Source organism: Daucus carota, chromosome 6 (genome assembly GCF_001625215.2).
Source record: "Daucus carota subsp. sativus chromosome 6, DH1 v3.0, whole genome shotgun sequence".
In the NCBI taxonomy this organism is placed as follows: Eukaryota; Viridiplantae; Streptophyta; class Magnoliopsida; order Apiales; family Apiaceae; genus Daucus; species Daucus carota.
Window position 1 is genome coordinate 39,373,879 of NC_030386.2, and position 20,903 is coordinate 39,394,781.

The 20,903-nt window shown below is 33.9% G+C and overlaps 3 protein-coding genes across 4 annotated transcripts; 1 reads left to right on the plus strand and 2 right to left on the minus strand.

Moving 5' to 3' along the window:
* The first annotated feature begins 149 nt into the window (after positions 1-149).
* LOC108227891 (diacylglycerol kinase 2) lies at positions 150-7,699 on the plus strand. 2 transcript variants are annotated; one of them, XM_017403272.2, is made up of 8 exons: positions 150-430; positions 2,260-3,428; positions 4,427-4,802; positions 4,973-5,049; positions 5,580-5,699; positions 5,798-5,962; positions 6,654-6,791; positions 7,251-7,699. In XM_017403272.2, the coding sequence occupies exons 2-8, from the start codon at positions 2,349-2,351 to the stop codon at positions 7,404-7,406; spliced, it is 2,112 nt and encodes a 703-aa protein (XP_017258761.1). In that variant the 5' UTR covers positions 150-430; positions 2,260-2,348; the 3' UTR covers positions 7,407-7,699. The 2 variants fall into 2 exon arrangements, with proteins under 2 accessions (XP_017258761.1, XP_017258762.1); XM_017403273.2 differs by having other exon boundaries at positions 289-430; positions 2,270-3,428.
* Positions 7,700-9,150: 1,451 nt separating this feature from the next.
* LOC108224877 (RNA-binding protein Y14A) lies at positions 9,151-12,107 on the minus strand. Its single transcript, XM_017399620.2, has 4 exons — positions 11,807-12,107; positions 10,735-10,871; positions 10,059-10,204; positions 9,151-9,451 (listed from the first exon to the last, which is right to left on the minus strand). The coding sequence occupies exons 1-4, from the start codon at positions 12,045-12,047 to the stop codon at positions 9,406-9,408; spliced, it is 570 nt and encodes a 189-aa protein (XP_017255109.1). The 5' UTR covers positions 12,048-12,107; the 3' UTR covers positions 9,151-9,405.
* A 1,035-nt stretch (positions 12,108-13,142) lies between these two features.
* LOC108192950 (uncharacterized) lies at positions 13,143-18,646 on the minus strand. The gene is made up of 9 exons (XM_017359497.2): positions 18,494-18,646; positions 18,158-18,276; positions 16,357-16,444; positions 16,152-16,211; positions 15,688-15,753; positions 15,371-15,574; positions 15,173-15,281; positions 14,810-15,027; positions 13,143-13,532 (listed from the first exon to the last, which is right to left on the minus strand). Exons 2-9 carry the CDS (start codon positions 18,262-18,264, stop codon positions 13,440-13,442), a joined length of 945 nt encoding a protein of 314 aa, XP_017214986.1. The 5' UTR covers positions 18,265-18,276; positions 18,494-18,646; the 3' UTR covers positions 13,143-13,439.
* Between the last annotated feature and the right edge of the window lie 2,257 nt (positions 18,647-20,903).

The following is a 20,903-nucleotide window of genomic DNA, read 5'->3' on the forward strand; positions in this document are numbered from 1 at the left end:
ACGACGGGATTATAACGGAAACATTAATGAGCTTCAAATACTCCATTGAATTTGATGCTCGGGAACCACAAAGTCTGATGTGCATATACACGCGTAAACACGCAGTCTCCTCTCCTTATTCCCAAAAGACCGGCGTGTTTTATTTCATTAACATATTCCTAAAATAAAATAAAAATAAAATACTATCCCGCCACCTTTTCTTTTTCCTATTCCCCTTTCCCTCCCCTCCAAGTCTCCTTCCTCTCCCACAACTCCATCATCATCCGTACAACCTATACATACACCTATACATACACGCAATTAACTCGTATTCTACGCATCAATTTTCGATTAAATTATGTTTTTGATATCGCTACGCAAATTTGAAGATCAGCGCTCTTTGATTCGCGATTGCGACGGCTCTCGGCGATTGTTTTTCTCGAATCTACCGGTTTGTGTTCTAGATCTCTTGTGTTTTCTGTGTATTTATTCGTTTTTATTGTGTTTATCGCTCAATTTGACCCTGATTAGTTAGATCGATTTGTTACTTTGTTGTAATCGTCGTTGTATGCTTTTATTAATATTTTTATTGCTTTTTATTGTGATAACTTGCGTATAATTGCGTAATCGTCTTTTTATAGATGATATTGAAGAATTTGTGTTGCTTAGGTTGTTTTAGATGTGGAATTGAGATAATTTTAATTGATTTGTGCAATTAGATTGTGAAACGCTGTTAATGTTGAAATTGCGGAAAAAGAAGGATTAGATTTGTGAGCTGATTTTATGACATTAACAAGTAGGAGGTTATGCAATAGGTGAGCTATTGTACAATTTTTCTTAGCTCATATTCGACGAAAGAAATTGATGTTACCTGTGGATAGTGTAATTATAGTCTGCCGTTAATCTTGTGTGATCTGCCTAATATGAGCACGGAAATTAGAATTGTGATAACTACCAGAGTGATCAAGCATATATGTCTTGTGTTGACTAGTCTATATTAGGTTTCCTATAATCCTATCTATTGAAATTTGTGGCCATTGAAGCTGGTAAACTACTAGATTAGATCATTGACAGCTTGTGTGATATAAATTAACTATCAACTATGTTTTGTAACTTTCGTGACCTTTATGTATGCGTCTCAATGATGAAAAGACTTCAATAGTTCGATTCGTCATTTGTTTGCCTATTATTTACCACATGGCCATGTTTATACTTATTAACAATGTTGATTAAAGAACCTCATTGCTAGGTGATATAATTTTATGTGTATATTTATATTTGTAACTGTAATACTATATATATAATTGTTTTTACATTTTATGCCTTTATTATCGCATGTTTAGATGCATATGACTCTAAGCGCTTGGATAATTTTGGAGAAATTTCCAACATTGACTTGGCTGAATCATTTAAGTCCCTGTTACATCAAACCAAGTTCCAGCTGCAGCAGGATTAAGTGAAAATTGGTTTGAAAATTGAATCTATCTTTGTCATAATTGAACATTTAAATCTTCTTGCTGAATATAATTATGACTGAATGTGGCAAGGTTTCTGTGGTTAGACAAAGATCTAGTGAGAAGGAGATGATGATAATGGGTGAAAGAGGCTTTTAAACATTTATCTCTGACATTAGAGCTTCCATAACAATGTTTGCTCAATTTCCACTCGAAGGTCGAGTGATTTTGTTGTATCAGTTCCCAAACAAATTCCTAGCAAGAATAACATTTAACCAAGAAGATGGTTGATAAATAGAACCATTTAGGCTTCTACAACCCAACAATTATTTATTATTTATTCTTTAGCATAGTTTACATTAGAAAGGAAACATCAATATCCGAAATTAATTCACAAAATTTCTTAGTGTGATCAGAAATATAGCTTAATCTAACAACAGTCTGTCGGGTATAAATGTTTGGTAGTGCAAACAATTTCGAAATGGCGTACAAGAATGATGTGATTGTAAAATTATTGTAAGATCTTAATAAAGACTTAGATTGGCCTATGGATAGTCTTTAACTCTTTATGCTTGAGGAATGGTTAATAATTCAAATCCTTATACAGGAGATTAAACACTATTTATTGTGGCAATATGAGCATGTAGCATATTGGTTATGCAATTGTCTGCTTTAAGATTGTAGAAATTTCAACTGCGACTGTATGTGATATTTTTCATATCATTTTTTGTCATGTGGTATACATGGATGCATGTTCATATATTTCTTTATATCTTTCTTTCCTCATTTTTTCTTTAGACTGATGATAACGTTTTCCGTGGCTTAGGGTCATCCAGAATCGGCTTGGATTTGGATATCATCAGCCTTGTAGGCTGCCAAAAGAGATTAGATAGATAATGACGGACTAGTTTCACAATGATTGATTTTAGTATATTGAATAGATTGCTGAGTAGCTCCAATTCTTTTCCTCCAAATTTTGGATGGTTAGTTACAGCTTCATTTGGATTTATAGCTGTTCTATATGCATTTCTTAGATGGCAGAAAAAGACATCTCTTAATTGGGTTAAGGCTTCTGCAAGAGAGAAACAGAAGGCATGGAAAAAGCTGAAACTTCCGTTATCACACCACACATGGGTGGAAGATTTTTCTCACGGAAAACGGCCATCAACATGCTGTGTTTGCCTAACATCTGTGGCATCCCCACAGCACACAGGTACAAAACCCACGACTCATTCTGCCCTTCAGCGTTGCTCTGTTTGTGGTGTATCAGCTCATTTCAATTGCCACCAGTTTGCAAGAAAGGATTGCAAGTGTGTAGCGCAAGCTAGTTTTAGCCATGTGCTACATCACTGGTCAGAAAGGTGGAATACCATGGATGAAAATTCTGAGATGTCTGCTTTCTGTTCTTATTGTGATGAACCTTGTGGTGTGCCTTTTATTGATGCCTCCCCAACATGGCACTGCCTGTGGTGTCAGCGTCTTATACATGTCAAGTGTCATGTTAAAATGTCTGAAGAGTCAGGCAACGTTTGTGACTTGGGTTCTCTTCGAAGGGTCATACTTTCTCCGATATGTGTCAAAGAAGTTGACTATGAAAAGAGTAGAGGTGGAATGCTAAACTCTATCACAGAAGAAATCATTGCTTCCTCTGTCCGTGGTCAAATTAGAAGGCGGCGCCACAGAAACAAAAATGGAGCCGGTCGTTCTATAAACAGCAAGCTGCAGGATAACTCAGCTGCAAATACAGCATTGCAGTATGTGCTCAGTGGCATTGCTGGTTTGAAGGATAGCGGGGTGCTTGGAAAGAAAGGTGTCCAGAATGATGTCATCCATAACAATCAAGAAATTGTTGTCCAAGGTCGCCTAAGACGTTATGAATTAGTGGACTTGCCTACAGATGCAAGGCCTCTTCTGGTCTTCATCAATACTAAGAGTGGGGCTCAAAATGGACCAGCTCTTAAAAGGAGATTGAACACACTATTAAACCCTGTGCAGGTAAATGTTTCATTGTCAGTATTATTTTAATATAATATTTCCTATTATTAACCTTTATTGTAATAAGCAGAAAGTGTAATCTACATTGCTGAGGAAATTTATGAACAATTTTACCATCATTGCATAGAGAAGAGAGAGAGGATTAAAAACTTGAATATTTTCGATTTTCTCATGGTGAACTCAAGAGCTTATTTTACTCGTCAGGAGTTCCTTTTTTATAGCCTATAGCATTTATTTTTTTTTATGCCTTTGCAAGTAAACATGAGGTTTCATGATTTTCAAAGGGTGTTAAGTTTTAAAAACATTTTACTAGTAATTACAATTATTTGTGCACTTGATTCAGCATACCTATATGCTTCAAGTTCTAGTCGGTAAATTGTTACAGAAACAACTAAAGGTACTTGCTAGTTTTGAGCCTCAAATGCATTATTTTGTTGTGATTTATCCATGTCTTACAATTTTCCTTTTGTGTTGCACATATTGTTGATGCTTATTGCCTTGTCATTACTGACTTAAATACCGCATATCTTAAGTATCTAATTGGATTACCCTTTAGCGGACGGGCTTGTCTACAAATGCAAACTATCTTAGTTACAACACACTTATGGGAACAGTATTAAAATACTTTGTGAATTGTAGACTTGTAGTTGCGTTTTGGTGAACAAAGTATTTTTCTATGTTTTATATTTAGAACATTTTGGTGATTTCTACTTGCATTGCATATCTCTATTGGAAAATTTTGCAAGTTTGCATGCCAAGAGTTTTATAGTGAAGTGTGCCAAACAAAAATATAAGTCAGACACACCTCATAGTTTCTATACCAGATAGAAGGACTGGCCTTTTTGCTTAACAATTTCTTATCAAAGGTGTCTTTTGTGTATTGAATTAAAGAAGGTTTTTGGAACTTCTAAGTTTTGTCTATAACTCAGTGCCAATGTGTACTACTTTACATTTAATTTTTTTTCTCAAGGTATTTAAGTAAAGCCACTTCCTGTCAGGTGTTTGAGCTCAGTTCATCGCAAGGGCCTGAGGCTGGTTTAAAGTTGTTCAGTAATGTGCAATATTTTAGAGTTTTGGTTTGTGGCGGAGATGGAACCGTTGCTTGGGTTCTTGATGCAATTGAAAAGCATAACTTCGAGTCACCACCGCCTGTTGCAGTTTTACCACTGGGGACTGGAAATGATCTGTCCAGGGTTTTGAGATGGGGTGGTGGATACTCGACAGTGGAAGGACAAGGTGGTGTAAGCTCTCTTCTGTATGACATAGATCATGCAGCAGTTACAATGCTAGATCGCTGGAAGGTTAACATTATAGACGAAAACTGTGATGATGCTTCGGATAAAGTACAATTCAAGTACATGATGAATTATTTAGGTAAAAGCTTATTTCCATTCCCCAGGAAGCTGTTATTTTTACCTCTCTGCAACACTTGGCTTCTCTTTGTATTGAACCTTTACTAAAAACCTTGGATGTTTTGTCTAGACCTTTGTTTCTTCTTTTTTTTCTTTTTAAGTTTTATAGTTTAATAAATCTCTATTGAATAGGTATTGGATGTGATGCCAAGGTTGCATATGAATTCCACGTTACCAGGGAAGAAAACCCGGGGAAGTTTTACAGTCAGGTAGCTATGCAATTTGTATTATAAAACATCGTTACTCCAGTTACTCCTTATAAGTTTGTCATCTGCTTCCATTTAATTGACAGCGTGTATGATTTGCTCATCATGATTCATGACCTATCTAGTTCTCATGCATCTTATAATCTGTCTTTTTTTCCCCTCATCTTTTCTCTTTCCTTTTCTGTTAAAATAATAAAATATAAAATAATTGAAATGGAGAATATTGTTTGTAACAAAATAAATAGAGGTTACCTATAAATTGATATTGATTTGTCTGGGATCCTCAAATGAGAAATGGTGTGAATGGTAACTTCAAGTATTGATTACGGAATAATATGTAAATACATGTACAGGTCGTTGGAGCTGAAATTCTTATGCAATTGTCTAAATAAGTATCAGACTCATGCATCTCATTCTCATACATCAAGTTTCAACTTGTAGCTCTCTACCAATACCCACGTGCAAATTGTTACATTGTCGTGCTCACTGTATATGTTTTAATACGCTTTTATGGTGTCTTAACTTTTTGCTAGTTTGTGAACAAATTGCGGTATGCAAAAGAAGGGGCCAGGGATATAATGGACAGAACATGCGCCGACTTACCATGGCAAGTGTGGCTTGAAGTTGATGGAAATGACATTCAGATTCCAAAGGTATAATCAACAAGTAATTGATTATATATTAAAGAACTGTTTCTATAATATAGTTTTTAAATGTGTTTGGTCAACCTTTTATATATTTCCTATTTCAGGATGCGGAAGGTTTAATTGTGCTAAATATTGGCAGTTATATGGGAGGGGTAGATCTTTGGCAAAACGAATATGAGCATGATGATCATTTTAGTCATCAGTACATGCATGATAAAATGTTAGAGGTTGTATGCATTTCTGGAGCATGGCATCTTGGCAAGCTTCAGGTATTAAATCTTTTTTATCTGCTGCTAGTTAATTTGTAGGCTGAGTTGTTGATTGTTTGACCATCATATATAGGAGGACATTCATTTACATAGAACCAGAGAAAAACGTATACTAGATAACAAACCAAAAGTTTGCAATGTGTAAATGGTATGGCTTAGCATATTAGCAATTTATCGAAAATAGTTTTTATTCCGCTTCTCGTTACAATTTTATAGCTCAAGGTTTTCTGTTATCAATTAATTGTTTCATTTTGCCTTTCAGTTGCTCTCACTCTGATGTCTTGACTTGCAATCGTGTACCAATGACTCAAACTAATATATTGCTTTCATAAAAAACTTAGCATATGCTTAAATGTTGCTAGTAATCATAAATATATCTTATTTGCATTTAACGTAGTGTTCACCTTGCATCTGAAGTGCATATTGATCGCTATATAAAGGTGCATCTAATATATTATTCACTAGACAGTGATCTACTTGCCAATATGCACAGAAGCTCTTTATGAAATATAAGATTTTTGCCTGATTTACAGATCTCCTACACCTACTCTTAACAATTGAATTAGATGAAGGATTATACACCTATGAGTATCATGAATGAGAATAAGAAAACAGCGTAATATTTTTGCTTGAAAATGCCATCACACAGTATTAACCATGCAATTAACATATGCACTTGTTTCTCTATCAGGTTGGACTTTCCCAGGCTAGGAGGCTAGCACAAGGAAAAATCATTAGAATACATCTTTCAAGTCCTTTTCCAGTTCAGATAGACGGGGAACCTTTTATAAAGCAGCCAGGATGTTTAGAAATAACACATCATGGGCAGGTACCATTGATCTTCAGTTATGGATTTTGATGTACATAAAGCTTTAAAATGTTAATGCACCATCCCCTGCATGCTTGATAGCTTGCACCACTAATTGGCTGTTCTTTGAAAGCTGTCAGTGAAAGTCAATTGAACATAATGGGAATTCTAATTGGGAATATTCAATATATAGATCACTGGGGCTTAGGGTATCAACACTTTAGCTTTATTTGAAGAAGCCGTGGTTATTATACTGGTAGATATGGTAATAATTTGTTGCTGGTAGTGCTTCAGGTATATTGTATATAGTATGTTAATTCTGGAGAGAAAAATCACCTAGTTAGAGGGGTCACTATGCTCTGCTTAAAATGTGGTGTAATTTCGCTATAAACACAAATTTATATAATTGCATAGAAAAATTTTCTGATTTTTGTACAAAAGATATGCCAGCAACTTTACTGTTTATTTATTCCTCATCAGGTGTTTATGTTGAGAAGGGCTTCAGGTTCACAGGAGCCAAGAGGCCATGCTGCTGCTATTATGACGGACGTTTTGGTTGATGCAGAGTGTAAAGGTGTTATTAATGCATCTCAAAAGAAATTACTTCTCCAGGAAATTGCCCTTCAGCTTTCTTGATTTCACTTATCCTTTAGGTAGCACAGATTTTCATCTCATCATTTCCTCGACCTACTCAAATTTTGCCAACAAGCGTGATTGTCCATACCCTTTTCTTATTATTATTTTCACTCTTGTTTTCCGAGTTGTAAGTTGCGGGAGAAGCAGTGTGTGTTGTAATATATAGGACGGAGAGTAGTGATACAGAAGGAATCTATACTAGTTTACATACAATTCACTTACACTAGTTTGTTTAGATGATTCCTATGGTTTACGTTATTCATCAGAGTATGCGATTTTGTTCTGTTTTTTGATGCCCTTTATATTATTAGCTACAGTCTCTTACCAACATTGGCAACATACAAGTTCCACACATCATTACTCAATGTTTGTTCTACCAACTTGACATTAATACTACTATTTGTACACAAATATATCTCGATTATTATCAATTTTGGAGAATGCTCTCTCTTGTAGTTCACAGTACTAGAGGTAGATTGACTCTGGTAATTATACATGTGTTTTAAGTATATTCTAAGTTGTTCATTACACCCGCTTAAGATTCTTATCAATCTTAGAGAAATGTTGTAGTAGTTTGTAGGTTTTTCATAGTACGCCTGGAGGTAGACCGCTGATTTATGTTTTGTTATGAATTCTTCTTGATTGACATTTCCCCTGCAAACGAGGGGAGGGGGAAATGACCTATTTTTGTTGAGTAATGCGACACATCCCATGTATTATCTCAATTTTTTTTCCAAACGACATGACAAATTCATAACTGATTTTAGTTAAACGGTTTATGTGAAATGTGAATATAGGGAGTTGCGTTATTGATATGACGACATTATTATTAATATGAGCGGAACAAATCAAATATTATCAACTAGAAGCAGTGTTCTAAAAATCCCCGATTTAACCGATTAATCCCCGATTAATCTACTGCAAAGTTGGTCACCGATTCGATTTTTGAAATCCGATTAATCTTTATATATATTTCTTAATCGAAGTATATATAATAAAATATTGAAATTAAAATATTATATTACTTTAAATATGAATAATTATAGAGTTTATGAATATAGTAAATATATTAGTTACTAAATAGCCAATATAATAATAACTAAATATTAAATAATATTTTAATATTAAAATAAATCCGATTTTCACTCCGATTAATCCTTCCGATTAATCCCCGATTTTCGATTAATCTCTGAATCGGTAGCTCAGCCGATTAGGTCTGATCCCCGATTTCTGTAACACTGACTAGAAGTTGAGGGGGAAACTGATTTTTGAGATGCATAAAATTTTCTATTTTTGCCTGAATGATTTACTCTGCAGGGAACCAAGAAAAAACCATGAACATAATATATATAGCATTTCTTTTGTTATTCAGTGTCAACAGTACAAAACTATGATTAGCATTGCACACAAGCCCGCTCCTACAGAATTATTTTGGTATGAATATGCACCAACTGTGCATACCAGTGAATTTCTTGAAATAAACATTGGAGAAACCACACTTAGAAAGAGCACTAGTGAGCCTGACATCAAGACTACAAGCCAAACCACGACAGTTACGAATGCAAAAGCCCTATCGAAGAATTAAGGCCTACTATCCAACATAGAGGGAAAGAAAAAGTAATAACCACTGCAAAGAGAAAATGTACAAATATGATGGTATTGGCAAAACCCCCAATCCGCCAACCCACTTATATTGCTTAGTTATACATATATGATATAACTTGGTACTATAGTACTAAAATAATGCACAAAAACTGAATATCATAATCGAAAATGAAAACACCATGTTAAAATAAGGTAGCATGTTTACATAAACTAAAAGCACCCAACCTACAATTCAGTCAATAAGATGGATAAGAGTACACCAGAAGAATTCTTCAGAAGAACTAGCTTTGCTACTGACAAATGATGAATAACAATCACCACCCACTCAGAAAAAACTTCAATCTCAGTTATAAGGTAATACACATGCAGGCATCATTTAGTACACCACAGCACATTAAAATCTCCGCCTGGGACTTCTTGAACGACGCCCACGTGGTGATCTGCAATGCATATTAGGCAAAAGGTTATTTGACCAGAAGATAAATGACCACATCTATAAAGCTTAGTAGAAAACCAAATGAGGGAAACTAAAGTTCAAATATAAGTTTTACCCAAATAGAATCATCTTCTACAATATGCAGGGTTACAAGTTACATATTCATTTCTCCCTCCTATCATGTTATAGCTCAATACTTTATATGATAAAACATAGACACTACCAAATATTAGGTTTAAAGCTAAGGTCATCTACCCCTCAATCCTCTTACAAAAAGTTTACACAAGAAACATGTTGGAGAACGGAAAATATAGGCAACTTAAACAATACAAAGAGAAGAACTAAGGCCTTGCTCCCGAGTTTTTTTAGGGAAGAAAGCAAGTGAATGTAAGTGAAAGCAAGTGAAAGAAAGTGTGCTTTCACTTTCATCCCACTTTTGGAGTGAAAGTTTTGGAGTGAAACTATGCTATATTTTCACTCACTTTCACTCGCTTTCCTCCCTTTAAAAAACTCGGGAGCACGAGTAGGAGTGAAAGTTAGATAACTTTACTTCCTCTTCACTTGCTTTCCTCCCTTTTTAAAACTCGGGAGCAGGGTGTAAGGAAATGTACCTCCTCCTTGCATTCCTTCGTTTGTAGGGACCTTTGCTAAAAGCCCAGTCAACTGCAATAGTTTGAGTAAGCAATTCACCGCCATCCATTTCTGCTATGGCTTTCTGCGCGTCTTCAAAAGTCTCATATTCAATCAGAGCATACCCCTGGAAAGCAATATAACAAGCTAAGAAAACCAGTATAACTAACATAGAAATTCACTGTACCACTTCCACACCCGCACGTGCATCCTATTCTACAAGTAGATGGGTATATCACTCAATTCCAGTTTTTACAATCTAGATTTATATTGTTTTACATCATTTGTTCCTCCAAGTATTCGGGAAGACACAAATAAACCCATTACAGGGGAGAGAAAAAGATGCCAGCAAGTTGAGAAAGCTATGCATCAAGTACTATAATATTATAATTAATGTCATATATATATAACATATAGTAAGAACTAAAAGGGGTGATCCATCCCCAAGGAGCCTGTAAATAGTGACATTATCAGATAGCTTTACTGCTTTAGCAAAATTGAGCTGTTAAACTAAAAATAGTACCAAAATTCTTAAATTAAGCTCAGTTAAGCATGTGTGAATGACTTAAGCATGTGTTCATATACAAAGACTCCAATTTTTTTTACTTAAAACAGGCATGTTATCTTTATACAAACAGATGTTGGAAACTTGCTAACCTTAACAAAACCAGTACGACGATCAAGATTCAAGTGCAAATTCTTAATCTGCCCATATCCACCAAATGCATTATGAAGGTCATCCTCTTGTGCTTCTTCATGAACTCCAGTAACCAGAATGATCCATCCTTCAATAGCTGTAAGATGACATTGGTCAAAAAAGGCACTAAAATACTAGATTGGCAAGTGTGCGCAATAATTTTATATGCTCCAATTATAACAAAATTCAAGAATGGTTCATACAGTTTTGAGAAGAAATTCAGAAGCAAAGAACTTCAATTAAATTAGGGAGATTATTATTAACTAATGACAACTGTATATAGGAAAGGTACAACGAATTTGAAAAAGATTATATTGGAACAAAGAGGTGCATCTTACAGCAGCAAGAAACCCAGAACTTACAGAAAATGCTGCAACTGCACTTTCATTTTATCCATTATGTCTTATTATTTCATAATCTAATTTTGAATAATAGAAATCTCCGTCCCAAAAAATTATTTTCATAATCACCGTCCCATAAAATTATTAAAACAAATTTTCATTAACACTCAACTCAGTTAGAAGTCGTGAAATTTCAAATTCTTAATCCTAATTTGTGAAAACAGAATTGTGTGATAAAAATAGTCCTAATTCAAGGAAAAGTATTAGTGAACTTTCCTACCCACCATTTTGACAAAGTATTCCCCATTCACCTTCTTTACTCATGTCAATATGTCATATGCAAATTGTATAATATACATTCCATCTTCTGGTTAAATTATTCAAACTCAATACACAGTATCATCATAAATCTAACCAACCATACAATAAACACAAACAACTCTATAACACTAATCACACAATTACACATATAATGCAAAGAGAGGGGGGACAGGGGAGGGAGAGAGAGAAGGAGAGAGAGGGGGAGGAGAGAGAGAGAGAGAGAGAGAGAGAGGAGAGAGGAGAGAGGAGAGAGGAGAAGAGGGGGAGGGGGAGAGAGAGAGAGAGAGAGAGAGAGAGATAGAGAGAGAAGAGGGAGGAGGGAGGAGGGGGGAGGGGGAGAGAGAGAGAGAGAGAGAGAGAGAGAGTTTACATCGTTCAGGACCAGGACCGCCCTCAGAATCAAGCGAATCGAACCTCCCAGACATCCTCATACTCCGTTCCTCATCAGTCTCAGTACGAAAACCACGCCCTTTGGTCCTCATATTGGACCCAGTGATAGCCGACTTGAGGCGCGGCATAGGCGCCGCATCGATATCAGCAGCGTTATCTTCGTCCATGAGATCATCATCCTCCGGCTCAAAATTAACAGCTTCTACTTCGAGATCCGCCATCGCTACACTCGTCTCGACCTAATTCACTTTGGGGAAGATTTGTATATCTGAGTTGTGTGTATAGTGTGCGTATATATATATTTGTGGTCTTATATCTTTGGGCTGCGTTTTGGGCCTTTTTGATTTTCTGTTTGGGTCTGGTAAGTATGGGCCTGATTTATTTTGGTAGGGTTTGAATGTGGAAAGTTACTGGAAACCGGAAATAAGATATTTTGCAGCGGAATTGATTAACCTTATTTTTCTGTAATAAAAGTTTATTTTAAAAAAAAATGCATGAATGATGAAATTATACTTTTGTTTGAAATATATTTACTTCTGGTCACATACTCCCTCCATCTCATGTTATGTGTCTTGTTTGACTATTGAAGAGTCAAATTGACTAGACTTTGACCGCAAATTACACATATAATCCGACTTCAAAAGATTAAAAAACTTACTTTAATTGAAAATATATCTAATACCCTTCAAAATCCATTTTTCAGATTTTTAAAATAATTAATAAATTTTATTTAATTAATGGTCAAAGTTTGGTCAAATTGACCATCTAATAGTCAAAGAGGACACATAATATGAGATATAAATACGAAACACTCCTCAACATTATTTATATCCAAAAAAATTATAAAAATTAATATTTTTTTAAACCCTTAATTTATGAACTTTTTATGTCTCCAAACATGCCCTAAATAAGATCTAATTAAATTCTGATAATTTTACTCTCAGCAGTGAAAATATTCATTTATTCATCGAGATTAAAAGTATAATGTCTAAGTAGAACTGAAATAGATATTTTATTCTATAAGATTTTTTTTTATTATTATTCAGTTATATTTTAAAATATTTAGTTAGAATTGATTGGTCACTGCAAGTCTGTTTAAGAGATTATATTTTGAAATAGTTCTCTTGAAACTTTCAGTTTAGACTTTAAAGGAGCTGCTTTTGAAAGAAAAAAAAATGGGACTTTTAACGGAGGCAATAAACAAATTGCTAAAATAACACTAATAAGTAATAACATTAGATTTGTAACCTCTACTTTGGTCTTTGGTCAACAATAAGTGTGATAATAATTCAGATAACTTGGTTTTGGGATAGAAGTTACTACAACAAGCATTATAACTACCTTTTATTTCACTAATATGCAACAGGCAGCAGAACCCAGGTTCCCAACAAACGCAACTGCAATTCCAATACCACAAGGCGGGAAATATGCAGGGAAGACAATTAAAAGAATGACAATGTTTCGTCATATACATCACAATTCAGCCTCGCACAGCACGTCAAAAAAGACGCGGACTAATATTACAAGCTTTATATCTGGCTTCCGAAACTATTTTTTGGAAGATTGCATAGATCATGCCCCCAAACAAGGATTCCACTTGTAGAAACAATAGATTAAGAATCTTGCGCTGCCTCAAACCTGGTTGGAGTATCAATACCCGCCATACAGCAAAGGCCGGATATTAAGATTATAAGCAAAACAATCCCCTGAAAAGACAAACCAAGAAGCGGTTAGGTTATATTTTAACTTATGAGATATTTCCTAAAGTCTTCAACTCTATAAGATATATATTTTGGTATCCCATCATTCAGGAGACAGTTTTACAAGATAACAAAAGCCTTTCCCTGGAATCCGGCCTATAAATATTAGATAGAGATATAAAATGGACAATGATTTATTTTTTGTATTCTCAATACATGCTGGATATACTGGGATGAAAAATCAGCATTGTTGGTTTTTCCTCATTTATAATATACAATATAGGGCCTTATAGGGAATGTAGATCACAATATCCAGAAAAAGGTCGACAAAATCTATAATTATCACATAATTGAAGAACATGGGGACCAATTTTAATAAAGGCAAATATTTTGTTCATTTTCTATGTAGAGTTCCCAAGAATTCCATGAATTACTTGTGCAGACAGTGTATCTGAAAATTTATCAAGATATTACTCCCTCCGTCCCTCTCAATTCTTAACATTGGGGGACGGGGGCGTAGCACGCACTTTAATGCTTCTGTAAAGTATAGTTCCAAAACCTTTTAAAATTTTTATTTTTCCGAATAAAGATTTAATGTTTATATTTTTATTCAAAAAAAGAAATTTTTTTAAAAAAAGTTATAGAACTATGTTTGGTAGGCGCATTAAAGTGTGTGTCGAGCAGTGTAAAAAATATGTTAAGAAATGAGTGAGACAGAGGGAGTATCATATTATTGGGAGATCATTTAATTAGTTCAATCATAATCTCGATTCTCGCCTTAGAACAATGGTGAAAAGATGGAAATGAAGAAGGGTGCCTCCTGCATCTTCATCCATCAGCTTAAGATTGTAATAAATGCAATAGAACTTCAAATGAAACTGAATCAAGTATATAAGTCTTAAGGTCTTAGTTGGCAGAAGAAAAACAAAATGTAAACAAACAAGCCTTTAAACCTTTAGACAACTTGGCTATGCATTTGACATGTTAGCTATCTCATTAAAATGTTTGTCTGAAGTTTCTTTATCATCGCAATTGACAACTTTAAATGTATTACCGGTCATTATCACATATATTAAAAACCATGTATGCAAATATGGAAAACTACGAAGTACTAACTGTTGTTATCAAATCTACTTCTATAATTCAAGATCATTCAATAGACAATGGATAATAACTGTGGTGTAAGATATTTCACCATATGACCCAGAAAACAGCTGATACACAAAAAGTAGACCGACCACTGATGCAGGAGGTATAACAGCAAAAGGAAAAAAAAAACGTACCACAAAAAGTCCCTCCAAGAGAGATGCCTTTAATCGGCAGACTTCATCACATGAAGTTGAATTTAATAACTTGCTTCCTGAAGGACCTTCAGCAAGAAACCTTTGTAGGTCACGCTCTGAAGGATAACGGATTGCCTTAAACGGATCTGAAACATAGAGAGCTGAAAATTTGGCACCAGAATGCTCCACAGAACTAATCACCTCTGAAAAAACCTGGCCTGCATGCACAATCAACCTATAATTATAAAGCCAGAGAATTTGTTTTGACTAAAATCATACATCTAAAGTAACATATAGTTAAGTCCTAATGGACCCCATTAGTAGTTGTATTGCTAAAGCCTTCAATAATTTAGAACGGCATACTCTCTGATGACTTGTCAAGTCCGTTCAAGGAACTGGATCCATCATTGCATACAACAACCAAGTTTGCTTGTTCCTTGGATCTTGTTTCCATCTTCAAAGCCAAAAAGTCCTGTGCATTCAAATAAAGAAACATACATTTTACTCGAAAGCAGACCACCATAAAAATTAAATATGAAATCTACAGCAAAATCACGTTACATGAATTGACTGGATGTTTGCAAGCTTTTCATAGTTTTCACCCTTCACAGAACAAGACTCGGTGAAAGCAACATTGCTGGCTCCTAAAGCATGTCCACAAGTTTCCGCGAACTCTGAAACTAAAGAGCTTGCCATTGTGTCTTCATCCTCTGATGCAACAACATATGGAAATGCTAGAGAGTGATTGGATTTTGTGAAAGAATCCTGTTCATACATAGATACTTACTAAACATTTAAAACGGTACAGGAGCAGTACTAAATCTTTAACCATCATTTTAAGCTACAAATTTATCTCTGTGTAGTTCAACGACTAATACCTTGAGCAGTTTAAGCAGTGCAACATCTGAATGTTTACTTGCAGTCGATATATCCAAAGATTGTAACTGCACATAGAAATCCAATAATTAACAGTCAACGGTATGAGTAAGGAACTGCTGCTAAAGCCTACTCATAGAAAACCACAGAAAGATAGTACTGACAGCAATATCCTGCTAACAGGTTGCTTAGAGAAATCACAACACTTGTTCTCTTACATCTTAAATCACATCAGCATTTGCAATAAGCTAGGTATAAATTAAACTGGAAGCTCTGGGTTATCTACAATTCTGGTTTGCTCATATGGAAAATTAACTGGATATCAATCTTTATTGGATTTCTGAACAACTTGTCAGAATATGTAGGGGGGGAAAAGAGTCCACAGCATCTTTGCAATGGACTTGTTCATTTTTTTAAGACATCTAAGTTGTCAAACATCAGATTTATTCTTAAAATCATGAAATACCTCTCTCCCAACAAAAAGCAGCGCAATATCTACAGATGGATGAGATTCCTTCCTTGAGCACTGAAGAGATGAAAAAGGAGTAAGTAATACACGGATAAGATTAATAACATCTTTTTTCTTCTTAGCCATTTCTAATACAAGAAACCGTGTAACTAGATGAGTGAAAAAAGAATAAAATACACACAACAGGGTTAGATTTATTTACCAAATATTCAGACCAGCCACCTAGAGACATGACAGACTTGGCCAAGTCCTTGGGTGATAAAGTTTGGTAATTTATTCCATCCAACGTTCTGCCAAAAAAAAAAAAACCAAGATGCTTGCATATTAGAAGTATGAAATACCAGAGATATATAAAGTACATGATATATCTTCCTTTCACTTCACATCAACGAAAGTGCCTGTTGGTTTCTTATAAACAAATCCATATAACCACTTAGAAAATACGTGCAAAGAAGCAGAATGAGGCAAAAACAAGAAGCGGTAATAACAATGTGAGAGAGAGAGAGAGAGAGAGATGCATGAAGAAAAATCCTACACAACCATAGACACAGAAACTGATCACAATATAACACAGCAGTCTATTTTCACAAAATTAAGTACAATAGTATAAAACTAAACAAAATACAATAAAAAGAATGATCACCATGCATCAGATCAGCAATATCTGTTAATCCAGTGATGTTTTAGTTCAGTGGAAGATTACAAGCTCTACAAATAAATGGAGATATAAACCAATTACTGCCTATTGGACCCCGACATGACAGAATATCCTTAAAAGAAGGCAGAACATGTATATAATCATTTGCATGTTTAATATTAAACACCATCACTGATATATAAGAGACACAACACAAACAATATATCATGAAATGACCCAAGTTCAGGTAAGCAACAATAAAATTTGTGCAGGCACATATATGTGGGAAATTTGGCATAAACTGAAGTAAGGAAATTAAAATTTTAACCTATAGACTTGATTTAACATCCTAAGCAGCATCTCAAATTTCGTTGTTCCAGTGTATTAAGGACATCAAATGCATAATAGTCAACCTTTCACTTCTCAGATGATCTATATTGTTACTAGTAAGTAGTAACAGCTGCATCCAATTTAATTGACATGGGTAGCAAACACCTTCAGGAGATTTTTGTTTCTTGGCCTTGTTATCCCCAAACTTGAAGCTTATTTACTCTATTTCCTTTTACTATATTTAGAAGACCAATCTCCAATTACATTTTAATTCGTTCCAGTTGAATTATAATAACAGGCAAGAGACGTGGCTATATGATACCTACAATAAACAAAGCTGCTCAAAACTTGTTCATAGTATCAATTTAACGGACCAAAATAAGTTATCCATGCAGACAAACATTGCCTTACAGTTCTCAGATACATACCACAATTTCCGTTGCTACCTATCAGTTTATCACGTATACTGAAAACATACTACACCCTGACAGAGTTAAAGTCTAACATTCTTATCATAACATACGCAATCAAAGCATCCGCACAGTCACAGTCCCGCAAAATCAAATTTACGAGACAGCATAATAAAACAAACAATACCTATCCTGATGAAACGACCACAGAAAAGCAGGTGCAGTAGATTGGAAGCTCAGTCCCATCGAAAACTGAGTCACAATCACAACACCACATACGCCACAAAATCCCCCAACTTGTAGCTTATTTACTCTATTAGTCACATTTTAATTCATTTTTCGAGTGAAAGGCCAACTTACATTTACATGGTGAGAGGCGTGACTAAACAAACCCAAAAACAAAATCGTATACTAATCCTCACAAACAAACATAACCTTGTCATTATCAGATACACACCGCAATTTTCTTCCAACATATCAATTATCAACACAAACACTGCTCACAACTAGACTTAAAATCAAAACATTTTTTCTCACAGCAACCACAGTCAAACCATCCACCACGCGCATAATTCATACTAACAGCAAAATAAAATTTACGACAAATCAGAAAAAAAAAACTATACCTATCCTGATGAGAAGACCACATAAACGCAGGAGCAGTAGACTGGAAGCTCCATCCCATCGAAAACTGAGCCACAATCACCACTAACAACACTCCCAATCTATTCATCTTAATATCACCCTGCTCCACATAACAAACAATTAAAACATATTTGAACTTCAAATCGCAATAGCGAATTTTTCGGAACTCGTGTAAAAATCAAAAGGAGAAGTTGCTTACAGATCAAAACAAAAATAAACATGAAATCACAAGTAATCACTCAAATTAACAGGATTAAATAATAAGAACAGCGAAGTTTTCGGCAGTCGCGAAAAAATCGGAAGGAGAGGTAGCTTACGGATCAAATTGGGCGAGATCGGAGAGTTGGATGATATGATTAACGGCGTTTATTTCACGACGTGCTTCTGGATTTAAGATTTGTGTGTGCGGTTTATTATCTGCGTGTATCAGATGATTCAGATCCGTGGCTGTGGCTCTGTTTGTTTTGGCTAAATAATAATATTATTACTTTTATCTTATAATAACTTTTTTAGTTATAAAAATTTTAAAATATAACTATTTAAAGGTATAAGATTGGATTGATATATTTTCAATTATATGTTTTTATTTTTGTTTATATAATAAGTATAAAAAGGATAATTTGATTATTTGTTGTAAGATTTCAAAATAAATTCTAACCGATAGGTATCATTGATAAACAGATAATATTACATCATAAAATTATATTTATATATAATATTTAAATATAGAATATATATTAATATATTCACAAACTATCAAATAAAATTATATTTTGTATTATAATATATCCCTTATTCCTATTATGTTTGACAGGTAGATCTTTTTATTAATTCATTTTTTACTACAATATTTTATTCATTTTTCACTACGGTATTTTATTCATTATCATTACAGTATTTAATTTACTATATACAGTAAATTAGACGGTTTTTAAAACAATGGGTCGATCATTCATGTATAATCAATATCAATAAATTAAAGATAATGCTCCGATTGATTTTCAATTTATCAATAAATTGATAGAAAGTACCTTTGCGGATTGTAGAATAAGCTCCGCTATTTTATTTTTTTTTATAAGCCAGAAACATATATTAATCTCCACTATTCAGTTACATACATGATTACTTAAGTCAAAAAATATAAGTTTTCTACCTTAACCCTAGTTTTCTCTCATCTATGTTTTTCTTTTGCTTATCAGCGGTAGGGGCTTCGACCTGATCTCTATCGGGGGAAAGCTCTGAAATTTTTTATTTCTTTTCTTTTGTGTTTTCTTCCTTTTTTCAATAAAATTTTTTTTTACATTAGTTTATTTTTTTGGATCTAAGTATTCAAAGCTTTTTCCGAGTTGGACTTCTTTTTCGTAGATCTAATTCAACGAAACTACAGATTTCTCGTTCTTCCCGGTACTTTATTTCTCCAGATCCGAGGATTGGCTTGATTTAGCTAATATTTAGAAATTGTCAAATAAGTATGTGTATATATCATCTTCAACAAATCACGTGATTTTATTTTTTAAAAAAAATGAATTAATCAGTGATTGTTTCTTTATTTTGTTTGTTCGACGCGACTGTTTATGTAGTTGCCGTATGGTTTTTTAATTATTGAATTAACTCATTTATCAAAAAAAAGTTCGAAAAATATTTATATTCTGTGAAAATATGAAACACATTTCATTTTTCTGAAGTTTATTTTCACCACTTGTAACACATTTAACGTGTATATAAAATATGAATTTACATTTTTTTATAAAAATCAAAAATTAATTCATAAAAGATTCTTTTAAAAATAATTTATAAGGATATTAAGATATAACCGAAACCAAAACATAAAGAACCAAAAGAATTGACGGACAATATATATCTCAACTTCAAGTATCAATTATTATTCAATAAATAATTTTCCTTTTTACGGATATGATCACTGCACATCCAAAATTGATATAAAAAAAAGACACGTGTATATACTATATACACTATACCACACACTATTTTTATCTAAGAATAATTTATATTTTTTTTATAGAACAAGAATAATATTTATTATAAAATTTAGATCAATTCCGTATCATACGAAATATATTTTGTCGAGATGATATTGATCTATATTTGTATAATGAATCTGAGTGTAACGTGGATTTTAGTATTAAAAGAGGCACTCAATTTTTCTATTTATTTAATTTTATCTTCATTTCAAATCCATATCTATTAATTATTAATACATCTATGAAGTAATTCATTTACATAAACATATCTTTTTAAAATAAATAAGTACATGATATTTTTTCCCGGAAATGTATTTTACTTGTGCATCATTTTATCGAGTTCTAAACGTCAAAATGCGAAAATGAAAGGCTAAAAAAATAGTCAATTAAACTGTAAACAGACATCGCAACACCCTAGCCATGGCTGCTTGGCGCTTCCATTTTCTTACAACATCTTAACCCATTTTTCCATTAAACCTTAAACATCTCTGCACAGATTCCGAGGTCAGTTGTTCTTGCCCAAACAATTTCATTCAATTCAATCTAATCCTTACTTACAACATCTGTATTCAAGACTCCGAGGTTATTTGTTCTTAGACTTATTCCTAGATTTCTTATCAGATTGATTGGTTTGATTTATTACAGTGATGTTAACTTTAAGGAGCATGAATAGAATTAGGGTTTTTATATCCCCTCTGCCTTGTATTGATCTTAGTTATGCTAATTATAGATTCAGTTCATTTTT

Bases quoted from the DNA above. Each gene is read 5' to 3' on its own strand.
- LOC108227891 (XM_017403272.2), top strand. From the start codon at position 2,349: ATGATTGATTTTAGTATATTGAATAGATTGCTGAGTAGCTCCAATTCT. The intron at 4,803-4,972 runs GTAAAAGCTTAT...TCTATTGAATAG, and splicing joins GTACATGATGAATTATTTAG to GTATTGGATGTGATGCCAAG. The intron at 5,700-5,797 runs GTATAATCAACA...TTCCTATTTCAG, and splicing joins ATGACATTCAGATTCCAAAG to GATGCGGAAGGTTTAATTGT.
- LOC108224877 (XM_017399620.2), bottom strand. From the start codon at position 12,047: ATGGCGGATCTCGAAGTAGAAGCTGTTAATTTTGAGCCGGAGGATGAT. The intron at 10,872-11,806 runs GTAAACTCTCTC...GTCATCTTACAG, and splicing joins CGGTCCTGGTCCTGAACGAT to CTATTGAAGGATGGATCATT. The intron at 10,205-10,734 runs GTTAGCAAGTTT...ATTGCTTTCCAG, and splicing joins GTCGTACTGGTTTTGTTAAG to GGGTATGCTCTGATTGAATA.
- LOC108192950 (XM_017359497.2), bottom strand. From the start codon at position 18,264: ATGAATAGATTGGGAGTGTTGTTAGTGGTGATTGTGGCTCAGTTTTCG. The intron at 16,445-18,157 runs GTATAGTTTTTT...TTTTTTTGGCAG, and splicing joins TGGTCTTCTCATCAGGATAG to AACGTTGGATGGAATAAATT. The intron at 13,533-14,809 runs GTACGTTTTTTT...TTGTCTTTTCAG, and splicing joins TCTTGGAGGGACTTTTTGTG to GGGATTGTTTTGCTTATAAT.